The sequence below is a fragment of the Chrysochloris asiatica genome, unplaced genomic scaffold (genome assembly GCF_000296735.1).
Source record: "Chrysochloris asiatica unplaced genomic scaffold, ChrAsi1.0 scaffold00003, whole genome shotgun sequence".
Classification (NCBI taxonomy): domain Eukaryota; kingdom Metazoa; phylum Chordata; class Mammalia; order Afrosoricida; family Chrysochloridae; genus Chrysochloris; species Chrysochloris asiatica.
In genome coordinates, this window is record NW_006408521.1 from 15,839,055 (window position 1) to 15,851,377 (window position 12,323).

Below are 12,323 nucleotides of genomic sequence, written 5' to 3' on the forward strand. Positions count from 1 at the left end.
AGCTTTGATCACCAAATGGTGACCCTGAAGGGTCTAAATATCAGTGGCACGGAAGGAAGAAAATAAATACAAATAAATAGAGTGAGTGTCACTAAATCACTGGACATTTCAGTACCTATTTCCGCAAGCTATCTCAAAGCTCCCTTAGGTACAGCTTTACAACACGTGGATAAAGCAAAGTTGGGTTTCACAGCTCTTAGCTTCTTCATTGTTAGGCCTTCCACAGCGACTGGTGGGAAGAGTTTATCGTTTGCCTTAGAATGTAGCTATGCGAGAGGTTTTGTAGGCACTTTCCTTGAGGTTGTCGAATATTGCTTTGGTTCCATTCTGCCAGTGCAGCACCAGATCCATTGGGGTCTTCCCAGCCTGATGAAAACAGACAAGAAAACTTGACTTCCAAGTGGGAAGAACCGATAAATTTACGTTCTAAAGTCTGTGTGGGTTAAATGAGGTAACAGGTTCATGGGATAGAAGTTGTTTTGTTTTTTACACTATGTGTGATTTGCAATTTACAGAAAAGTTCCCAGGTTACAAATATCCAATTTATAGACTTATTTGACTTACTTGTTTTCTTAATTTATTTGTTATGGAAATTTGCATTTACTATGAAACAGTTGAAAGGAGCTCTGGTACGGTAGTGGTTGCAAATGGGGAAGCGAACCACAAGGTCAGCAGTTCGAAACTACCAGCTGTTCCATGACAGAAAGATGAGGCTTTCTGCTCCCATAAAGATTTATAGCCTCGGAAACCTTGTTCAGGGTCACTATGAGTTGGAACCGACTCCACGGCACATAACAACAACAACAACAACAACAACAACGTGAAACTGTTGAGCCAACCCCTATTTGCACCCAGTTCTTCATTACAATCACCTTCACTTGATGTACTTGAGCTTTTAAATCACCGAAAAGACTTTAAGCCTTTTCTTGCTAACATAAGGCTAAATCAGAACTGTGTGCACCTGTTCGATTTACCTACAAATTTGATTTAAAGCCATTTATCTCATTAGCAACCTGGGGACTGCCTGTATTTTCAAAACAGCCTTTTCTCAAGGAGATGCTTTTGGAACTTTAGGTTAGTAATGTCTTTTCTCTGTTAGGTGATCCTCAGGTATTGGTCTAATTCCTGATCCCTAGACTCTAGATGGTAAAAACACCGCCCTCATAAGTAATTTTGAAATTCAAAAACTGCCTCTGTGTATCTCTAGAATCTTGTAGAACGGGTGTAGGGAGTTGGTAGTATCCCTCTTAATTGAGACCTGTTGTTATTGCCATCAAGTTGGTTCTGACTCAGAGCGACCCTGTATAGGATTTTTAAGGAGCAGCTGGTGGGTTTGAACCATTGACTTTGCAGTTAACTGTCCAGTGTTTATCCCACAGCGCCATACCAGGACTCCAACTGATACCCTGTCAATTTGGAAAATTATTTTTTGATAGATAGAAGCTGATGGCAAGTGAGCTGCTTTGGTCTGTTGGCTTAGTCCTCAGGTTCTGGTAAGGTACCGTAACTACCCATGGGAACCGATTTCTCAGAACTCAGAATTTACATTGGCCTCTCCCCAGAAATGAATTTTTCTTGTACTTGATGTCAAAGACATATGTGAGTAAATAATATATTGAGACCCAATTTTTATATCCTTTATCCATGTGTCTGAAGAAGTCCTAATTTTTTCACCTCTGTGTGTGGCACTGTAGGATAAACACTGAATTGTGAACCATAGGTCAGCGCCTCTGAAACCTTACACAGGGTTGCTGAGTGGGAACCTATTGGTTAGCACTTAACAACAGCAACATTGATTCTGAAGTATTTCCATCTCTTTAACCTAGAAATGCAAAGCAGAGGCTTTGAGATGTAAATCAGTCTGTAGACTTATTTTTGCTTGGCCCAAACAGAATTTACATTTTTAAAAGGTTAGAATTGATTAGAAATATTTAGAAATCAAGAGATTTCTCAATTGGATTTATGGACCTCTTAAGAGTCCTGATGTGGCACTGTGGGTTAAGGTGCTGGACTGCAAAGCCGGTTTGAACCATAAGGTTGGCGGTTCAAGCTCACTGGCTGCTCCTTGGAAACCCTGTATAGGGTCGCTATGGGTCAGAACCTACTCGATGGCATTTAACAACAACACAACAACAACAACATGGGGAGAAAAAATTCAACGTGGTACCTGTGGTTCCACATAGTACAATGAACTGCTTTGGATAAAGACCACCCTCTTGAACAAGGGTTAGACAGTATGTACTCCTTAAATGTTTTCTGTAATTTGCTTGCCCCCACTGCGGGCATTTGAGTCTATGTGCTCATAACCTATATTTTCAAATTTAACCACCTCAGTGTGTCTTTCTTGAAAAACTCATCAGTAGACATTAAATCAGAGTTTGGGACAAAGATAAAATATATATTGTGTATTCTTTCAATTCACATTCAAGATGGTATCCAATAGTTTATTGGTCTTTTTTGGAAACATTGATTCATTGGATTAATGAAGTAATAAGGTCCAGAACCCTTTTTAAGAGCCCTATTTGTATAAAATATATTTGTATATTTTGGGCTATTCTCTGATAAACTCCTTACATACAATGCTCTCGATTAAAATTCACCTCCTGATTTTCTACCTCCTTATACAGTTTCCCTGAGTCTGTATGCTAGTTGTCTCTACTGGTAATGTCTCACTGCCATAAAACAATATTTTTTGCAGATTTCATTAAATGTACTCTTTTATTTTCCAGATAGTTAAAAAAAAAACATTAGATCAGACTAGTCCCAATATTAAGCAGGAGAGAACTTGGTTTTCCCATCTCAAGTAGTCTCCATTTATCACTATTAGTTTTTTGTTTCTGCCACCAAGCCAGATATTCTTTTTTAAATGGTAAAATATCCTTCTTTGTTTCATAATAACACAAGTAACAGGAGGAAATTATTCACTCTATAAAATGATTGGATTTCTTTTTTCCCCTTTCTTAGCAAAGTGATTCACCAAAATTTCTTTCAATATTTTTCTTCAGTAATTTGCACCGTTTTCACTAAGTGGTATTTTTTTAAGCTTATATTAGACGTTGCTTGGCTGGGAAATGAGACCATGAGGAAAAGCTGATTATATTCTCTGCTTATTGTTGTTGTTAAGTGCCATGAAATTGGTTTTGATTCCTAGTGACCCTGATAGGGCTTTCAAGGAGCAGCTGATGGCTTTGAACTGCTGACCTTGTGGTTAGGTGCCCAGTGCGTAACCTGCAGTGCTATACCCGGACTCCTATTTTCTGCTTAGAGATGAAATTGAATCACTACTTATAGAAGAGACTTACACAGCATTTTCAGGACCTGAGAAAAGGAAATTATTGTGAAGGATGTGCAGATAAAGTGAAAAATGGAAATAATCTAAAAAATATAGGCTAACGCATGGCTCCCCTGGAAGAAAGTTCATGTATTTTATGATGGTGGAAGGAGGAGAGGACCATTCTGAATTACTTAAGTTGAATGTTGATTTATTGGATCTCATTGACCCTTGGCTGCACTAAACCATGATGAATATTAGAAGGTGGGTGTCTACACTCTGTTATAGGGGGGAAAAGATCCCATCTTCAAATATATAAATATTACTGAGATTCTTTTTTAAGTTTTAAATAGGAAAAAAGACAAGACAAAACAAACATAGATCACCGGGGTGAGGGAAATGAGCAATATAATGAAACCACATATATTGGTTTCCCTCCATGTGGTGACTTTTAATAGGGTGAAGAGAACAAAGAAATCTCCTCCCACATCCATGACTGATGGCAGCTATGCCTCACATAGGCGTGATGGGCTGGGCTAGGGAAAGCTTCTCTGGGGCTCTCAGGTATGACATCACAACAGGCTACCAGGGCTGGAAACCTCCTGTGAGGGAGTATCTGTTCTTCTTGTGCTGGCTGGAGGACGTGGCCCCAAACCTACTTTTAAATGCTTTGCTTCTGACTCCATGAGTTTGGTCATCTGAACCCTTAAACCTAGGCACACGATGGAACTAAACTCTGCCTGGCTGGAGTCCTTAGCAAGCAAAGTGCCTTCAGATTTCCTGCTTGATAGATAGTAATTGCTGACTGCCCAGGTCTTCCATGGCCTGGCTGGCTTGGCTTCTTAGGCAAGTGTGTATGACTGTGAATAGTTTTGACTGTCTTTTATTTTCAGGATCAAAATTTAAAAAGAGTTGCAATATTATACAATATTGTACACTAAAGAGCCCTGCTGAACTACTAATCAGGTTAATAGTCCAAACCCACCAGCTACTCTGTGGGAAAAACTATGTGGATAAGCACTGGGCTATAATGTAAGCACTGGACTACAAGGTTAGTTGGAACCACAGGGTCGGCAGTTCAAACTCACCAGCCGCTCTTCAGAAACCCTATCTATACAGAGTTTCTGTCAGTTGGATTGGGCTTGATGGCACTTAACCACAACAGCAAATCTTATAAAGATTATAGCCTAGGAGACATTATGGGGCAGTTCTACTCTGGTGACCCCATGGGGACCTCATGGATGTCAGAGTAGAACTGTGCTTGATAAGGGTTTTCAATGACTGATTTTTCTTAAAAAAAAGAATTGCTAGGTCTTTCTTCCAAGATGGCTCTGGGTAGACTCAAACCACCAACCTTTTGGTTAACAGCTATGAGGGTTAAGCATTTGTATCACCAGGGCCTCCCACTGGGTTTATAGCGGCCACATATCTTCCTCCATCTCTGACCCAATGACCTGAGTTTTATCAAGGTTGACAGTGCCCTTGTGGAAATCGATAAGGACATTTAAACCAGCAAAAGATTCCATCCCCCTTCAAATACTATCATTGTGGGAATATTTTCAAGTACTTAAGAAATGCTTCTGAAAATTAGCCCAAAGATAGTGCCCCTGACTCTAGACTTACACAGTTCTTGATGTTGAGGTCTGCACCATACGTAATCAGAAGTCTGATCATCTTATACCGATTCAGCCTCACAGCGTCATGCAAAGGGGTATCTCCTTCCTAGAAAAGCAGGACAAAGACAAGTTCAAGGTGGGTCTGAAGCCAGAAAGTGGGCTCCCCAAGAGAACCTGGGTTGGAGAATGATTCCTGATAGTGAGCAAGGCTACTCACTCGGTCTTTGGCATTGAGGTCCGCTTCACAGGCGATGAGATGCTCTGCACACTCGTAGTGGCCCGTCCTCACAGCCACATGCAATGCTGTGCTGAGCAACTGAAAGATTGCAAATAATACTGGTTGGTTAGGAGCCAGTATGGAGGTGGTCAGGACCCCAAGGCATGTCAGGGAAGGAGAAATGGCCAATGGGGCACCTGGGCAAGGCTCGGGCTTTGGCTACAGTGATGAGTCTGGGTGGCAGATAGGAAGGCAGACGAGGACAAGGAGGAGGAGAAATACCTTGTCTCGGGAACTGATTTTTGCTCCTTTGTTCAGCAGTAATTTCAAGACATCCAGGTTTCCTCCACGGCTTGCCCAGTGGAGGGCTGTGGATTCAAGCTATACCAAGAAGTAAAAGAACATGACAAGGTCAGTAAGAACCAGGTCAAGAGAGTGACTACTTGGTCTCTAAGACCCCGAGGTGTTGAGACTTGCTAGGACTTTTTAGTAACACTGGGTTGCCCTCATCTAGATTGCTGATTCTAACGTGTAGTTGGAAATACTTGCCACATGTTTTACCTACACTATATTATGTGAGTATATGTACTCCTGTGTGTATCTGTGCACATGTGTATGTATAGCATTAGAAGGCTCTTCAGAAATCTAGTAATTGAAAAGAACTCTAAGAGCTACCACATACTGAGACTTTCTAAGTCCCACCATCTTGTCACGCACTCTTGATGCATCTGTCCCCGAGCAGCATTATGAGTTAGGTATTACTATGCTCATTTTTCAGATGAGAAAAACAAGGCTCCAAAAAATTTCAAGAACACACAGCCACTAAGTGGTCAAAGAGACATTCAAATCCACATCTGCCCAGAACTTTCAACCAGTTTTGCTAAGTATACACAAAAATTGTAGACGGATATATTCTTAAAAATCAGGCAGAATGAAAATTGTTGTCATGGTTAAGTGACCTGGAATGAGTTTCAACTCAGAGTGACCCTGCATAGAATTTCTGAGGAGTGGCTAGTGGGTTTGAACCACAGACCTTGCGGTTAGCAGCCAAGTGTCTATCCTACAGCGCCACACCAGGATCCCCAGAATGAAAGGGGCGGAGGTCGTGGTGGTTGTGTGCCATCAATTGGGTTCCGACTCATAGCGACCTTGTATAAGGTTTCGAAGACAGCCAATCTGCTCATCCACTACACTGCCAGGACCTCTCAGAATGAAAGCAGTCCCTTCCCAAAGATTCCCAGCTGGCTCTGACACATATCCCGGGCCCCTGTAGCCCTTTCTCCACATCTCATGTTGGTTCCCTGCTATTATTTACATTTGCACACAGCCTCTGGCTATTACTGTGGTTGCTTCACACTGCACTTGTTCACCCAGGGCTCCACTCTCACAGCTCTGTTCACTCTGCCCTTGTCTTCCAAATGCCACACCTAGGGTTTTTCGTGTGATACAGTAGTAAGAGCATGGCTGATAACCAAAAGGTTGGTGATTCAAACACACGAGCCTGTGCACAGGAGAAATCGATGACATTCTGCTTCCATAAAAATTACAGCCTTAGAAACTTCATGGGGCACCTCTATTCTGTCCTCTGTTGTGTGGCTTCTGATTTGAAGCAACCCTGTTCAGGTTTTCTGAGTTGTATCTGGTAGTTTTGAACTGCTGACATTGAGGTTAGCAGCCCAGTGCTTATCCTACAGCCCCACACCAGGACTTTGTCCTTTAGGATTGCTACAAATCAGAATCAAGTTGACAATGGGTTTTACAGGAAAGCATTTTTTTTTTAAATTTCTTTATTTTTCTTCTACTGAAAAAAATATGTTTGTCTTTTTGACTTCCATTGTGACCAAGTCTTTTGCAAATTTTTGATCTCCCTTTTCTACTTTGCTGTGAAGTCAATTGGACTTCATTTAAATAAATGAAGTTTCTTCAAAGCCCAAGCTTCAGTTCGTAAAGTATGTTGTATACTGATCTTTGTAGCAATCACAGTGTCTGAATTACTGAGGTTGGAAGAGCAGTTAGTTTCCATAGATGGAATTCAGTTAGTATACACTCTCCCCAGTCTCACTGATGGCAGTCGGCAGCTATCATATGGAGTGTGTAGCTGGAGAATTCGGATCCCTTTGCTAACAGCCAAGGGGCCATAAGCAGGCTTCAGGGTATAGTAGAAGAACAGGCGTGCGTTGTAAGCCAAGCACCGACTGTTTTACTTCTCAGTCATGCTACTGACTTGATAATGGCCCAACTCTCTGATGAGGATATTGAATTCTGCTCAGCTTCCTTCCTTTCCCTGGAACACTCCTCTCCTTTTAAGTATGTATGGAAAATACTTTCACATGACCTAGTCCCATCTCCCAACTTTCCTTTCTACAGAGAAATGAGGTTTTACCCTGTTCTTTCAGATCAATTTTCAATCCCATCAGCCTGGTTTTTCATTGTAGGTTTTCTCAAGCTTCATATAGTTGACTTATTTTGGCTCATTTCCAAGCAAAGAAATATATTTACCATATCACGGAATTCGATCTGGGCTCCAGCTTCCATTAACTTCTCCACAATTGCCAAATGCCCCTCCATGCATGCTCTATGAAGAGCTGTCCGTTTGTACTGTCAGGATAGAGATGGAAAAAAGAGATCGCAATGCATTTTAAAATGCGCATAATTCCTTTCCTTTACAACTAACAGGCGTGACCCTGGGGACTATGATGACCAAATGATAGAAAATCAAGCATGTATTTATGAATTAGCAATGTCAAATTTACTAGCATTTCAGAACAATTAGAACATTTCTCATCCAACTGAGATTTGAGATTCCTGCAATGTGTGTTTCTAAGTGCATGGAGGTCTAGTCTACACTGAGGGGTGTGGAGAAAGGTTCAAAGCTGCCTAAATGCTGAAATTTCTCTTTTTTGAATTTTGCATCTCCATTCTGTGTGGAGTCCTGGCATGATGCTGTAGGATAAGCAGTGGACTGATAGCTGTAAGGTTGGAAGTTCAAACCCACCAGCTGCTCCTTGAAAACCCCATACAGGGTCTCTAGGAGTTGGGACTGATTTAACAATAAAAACATTATGTGTGTAGTATCTGTCATACAGATCAGACAGTTTTATTCTATCTGGGATTGTAGCTAGGTTGAATATAAAAAAAGGATTCAATTAATTATATAAAAGAACAACTCATTTCTATAATCCAATTTTAGAAATGATCCCCCATTTCAGTTTGGGGAGGAAAGAATGCAAAACTGGCTTCACTTTTTCTGATAAAGTCAAAAGAATGAATTAATAATAGACTATTAGAACTGTAACAAGAGCCCTGAGTCCTAACCCAAAGGTTGGTGGTTGGAAGCCACCCAGAGACCCTATAGGAGAAGGACCTGGCAGTCTGTTCCTATAAAGATTGTAGCCTAAGAAACAGTAGGGGTCGATTCTACTTGGTCACATAGGGTCAAGGTGGGCGGAAATCAACTAAATGATACATAACAACATCAACAGAGCAGAAACAACTTCAAGCATTATTCCGTTCCAACCGGCTCTGTTTCCAGATAAGGAAACTGAGGCCCAGAGAATGTAAATTGGCTGCCAAACATCAAATAGTCCTGTAGTGCTATAGCTGGGAGACTGGAGGCTCCATATTCTTAGTCTAGCACTAATGTGTCTGGGTCTGAGCAAACATGATGCTAAGGCATGTTTCTCCCAAGGTGACTAGTTAGTCCCACCTTATTAAAAGGCAAACTGACAAATCAGCCAGAATGTGCAGCAGTATAGAAAACAATGAAATCCATAGCACTAATTCTTTTTTTTTTTTCGTGATGGGATTGGGGAACCACTTTGCTCTCCTAATGTGCTCCTTGGCATATGTGCTAACAGCTGGGAAAACTGTTTCAGGTAGAATAATTTTGGCACCATAGTATCAAGGCTGTAGTGAAGTATAATAAACACAAAATTAATGAGCTGGATTTTGTAGTACTTTGTATAAGCCTCACCTCATCACAGACATCTGGATTGTTCTTGTCTGACAGGAATTTTTCTACTACTGGCAGTTTGTTCTCCAGGGCAGCCTTCAGAAACCTAGGTACGTCCACAGGTTCTGTCTGAAGCCAAAACCATTGTATGAGTATCACTGTAATCTTTCTAACATTCAAACAAAAGCCTCCACAGATATTTATACCCCACAGATGAGGCTTTCTGCTCCCGTGAAGATTTACAGCCTCGGAAACCCTATGCAGGGTCGCTGTGGGTCGGAACCAACTCAATGGCACTTAACAACAACATCAAGCGTAACCTCTTAGCAGCCACGGTAGTGGATAAGCGGCTGGTGGTTAACGGAAAGCTTGGTGTTTTCAATAAGTGCCAGTCTGCTCTTCCAAAGATTACAGCTTTGGAAATCCTATGAAACAACTCTACTCCATTCTATAGGGTCATTTTGAATTGGCACTGACTTGACAGCAATGTGTTTATAGGTAGCACACTCCCAGACATGTAATACTACAAATCCAAACAGGTCTTACAATGATTTCAGGTTCAAATTCCTTCACAACTGGAACTTTGGTTTTCCGGTACTTTTTTCTTTTCTTGAGCTGTATGATTGTCTCAAGGTCTTCTAAGTTTTCAAGTTTTGATCTTTGTTCTAGTTTCTTCTTCTTGAGCTAAAATAGAAATTCACCTTTCAATATAGGGTGGGTTCTACTGACAAGCACTCTGGTTGTGTCTAAAATTCTTAAGGGTCTAAATTAAAGTATTTGAGCAGTTCAAGCAAAAAAGAAATAATTTAAAATAGATCTTTGATTTCAATTTAGTGTTTCATACTAAGATGCCTAACTTTTCAGTTTATTCCTTCATATTCAAATCAGCCCTTGACTAACTGAAGCCACAATCTAATCTCTTTAAGTGTTTATTTTGCAGTTATTAGCATAAATAAGCCCCCAATTTCTGCTGAATTTTTTTGCCTCTCTCAAATCCTCAAAAATCAAAGTGTTTTTCTTTCTTTTTTTTTTTTTTAACCCAAGATAATTCACTAATAAGTTTAAAGCTGGAATATTAGTATGTATCTCTTTCAAGTGTGTACTAAGCAGGACCTGCAAAATAAACTGTCCTAGAACTATGGGTCGGACCCGACTCGATGGCACTTAACAACAACAACAACAGAACTATAATTAACTAATGCATATTCTATCTGTGATTGATAAATAATAAATATTCAACACAGCAACACAGATTGTGTCAGCCCAGATAATAAACATAATCACAACAATAATCCATGGATTGTAAATCATGTCATTGAGGAAAAAGAGTCTCTCAGAGTTGGAATTAACTAGACCGCAAGTAGTTCACGAGACACTTTTTCTATCCAAGCCCATCTTTCGGTCCGGATATGGCCACTGCTCAGTAACTCATTGATTCAGGATCCAGAGGTGACAGTCTTGTTAAAGAATCATTTTCCACAACCTGCCCCATATAAATTGCATCTATCGGTTCAAATTTGGTAAAGAAAAATCTTTGAAATAGACTCATTTTGTTTCTTTCTTCCCTCCTTCCTCCCTGCTAACTCAGCACCACCCCACCACCCATGCCCCCAGCCCCACCCTCCCACAAGTGGAGTCCTGGAGAAGCTTCTTACCTCTGCCTCTCTCTGTTTCTCACTTTGCCATTGTTGTTCCCCCAGGGTCACAGGGTGACCTGGAAGTGGTTTCAGGTCATCTTGCTTCTCTGAAGTCACAGCAGCTTCATACTCTCCATCTCTGAAATCCTCAGGTAGGAACTCCCCTGTCTCTCCATTGCCATTCTTCTTCCCAGTAACCTACAGAAGAAGAAGATGGCAGGGTCAGAACACAGGGGCCTGGCAGGGGTCTCTCTCCACAAAAGATGCTGCGGGAAGGAAGCCTTTAGTCCACCTGGTAATGAGGTGCCTCAGTGGGGGCACACTGTCAGATCTCAGACTGCACCTAGTAGTTACAGGTATTCCAGACTGCCTTCAGGTGCTTGTCCTAGTCCATTGTTAAATGAAAGCTTGCATTAGGTTGACATGTTTAAATATACTTTCAATTTGCTTAATCACATCTCTCTTATGAGGATTACAACCCCCTCTAATTATTTAAAATTATTCCATTTTAGGTACTTTTGATGACTCTTAGCCTTGAGTTATAAGGTTTCTGGGTATATGTTCTTGAAATAGAACATCTTCCCTAAGGCATTTTGATAATTACATGTAATTCCACATTTTAGCAATGAAGCCAAAGGAGAAGATAAAAATGGAAATATACAGCTAACTCATTACTGGCAGCTTTTATTTTTTCCAGTTTCACTTTCCCTTCATATCAACCAACAATTTTCTATAGATGACATTTTCAAAATATCTATGCATCGTGCCTGAAAGAATTAGTGTTTCAATTTTCAAATAAAAGCAAAGTGAGCCAGTTTTCACTGAGCAAAGATACTGCGTCTTACATACCAGTTCCTCCACTTTCAGCATCATCATGTTTGCCCGAAGTGGGTCTGTAGGTTTGGTTCCTGTGGATTGAACCCCTTGAGTTGGCCCTGTTGAGCTCTTCCACATCAGTCAGCTTATATAGCTTGAGCTGCGTGACATCATCTTCCAACCTGGGAACTCAAGTAACACCCCTGCCCCCTCAGCAGCCAACTCAGAGGCAGGTGAATTCTCATTCCAGACTCAGTGTCTGGGAAGTCAAAGAGGGAGGGACTGACAAGCCAGCCCCACTGAATCTGTGAATCAGGAAGAAATGTGAGAGGTCCAGTCCTCTGGCACTGACCACACCACTCAGCAATGCGAGTCATCCTATTTATCAAGAAGCCAGGGGACAGCTGTCTGTTGACATTGCACCACATAACTGTTCTTTTCCCTTCTTTGTCGGCTTTCACATGACTAACCTATCAAGAAAATGTAAATGACCAGCATATCACACTTCCAGTAATATCTTTCTGATAACCAGACTTATCAACACTTCACTGAGGGGAAGTGATGCTTTGGGACATCCTATTCCTATGTGTAAAGGGCCTCAGAGGCAAAGATCTGGGTCCTAATGGCACTTGTCTATATCTGTTTGGAATTCTCTGGAGTGATGTCTGGGGCTAAAAGGGCCCCATGACATGCCACCTTGCCATCATTGTGAGAAATTGAAAGCATTCAGTAATACACTTTTATTTTATGGTGTCATTGGACAGAATTAGCTCATGACATGCTTACAAGTTCTAAAACAGCATGCTAAGTGAAA

General features: G+C 41.1%; 1 protein-coding gene across 1 annotated transcript; it reads right to left on the reverse strand.

The window, feature by feature from the left end:
* Positions 1 to 255: 255 nt before the first annotated feature.
* ANKRD1 (ankyrin repeat domain 1 (cardiac muscle)) lies at positions 256 to 11,806 on the reverse strand. Its single transcript, XM_006831132.1, has 9 exons — positions 11,543 to 11,806; positions 10,712 to 10,891; positions 9,603 to 9,740; positions 9,078 to 9,185; positions 7,604 to 7,702; positions 5,387 to 5,485; positions 5,105 to 5,203; positions 4,895 to 4,993; positions 256 to 366 (listed from the first exon to the last, which is right to left on the reverse strand). Exons 1-9 carry the CDS (start codon positions 11,645 to 11,647, stop codon positions 256 to 258), a joined length of 1,038 nt encoding a protein of 345 aa, XP_006831195.1. The 5' UTR covers positions 11,648 to 11,806.
* Positions 11,807 to 12,323: the final 517 nt, after the last annotated feature.

What these genes read in the sequence shown, in the direction of transcription:
- ANKRD1 (XM_006831132.1), bottom strand. Translation starts at nt 11,647, where the DNA reads ATGTGGAAGAGCTCAACAGGGCCAACTCAAGGGGTTCAATCCACAGGA. An exon ending in AGATCGAATTCCGTGATATG is followed by an intron (nt 5,486 to 7,603) that starts GTAAATATATTT and finishes TTCTTGGTATAG; the next exon opens with CTTGAATCCACAGCCCTCCA. An exon ending in ACCTCAATGCCAAAGACCGA is followed by an intron (nt 4,994 to 5,104) that starts GTGAGTAGCCTT and finishes CTGCTTTTCTAG; the next exon opens with GAAGGAGATACCCCTTTGCA.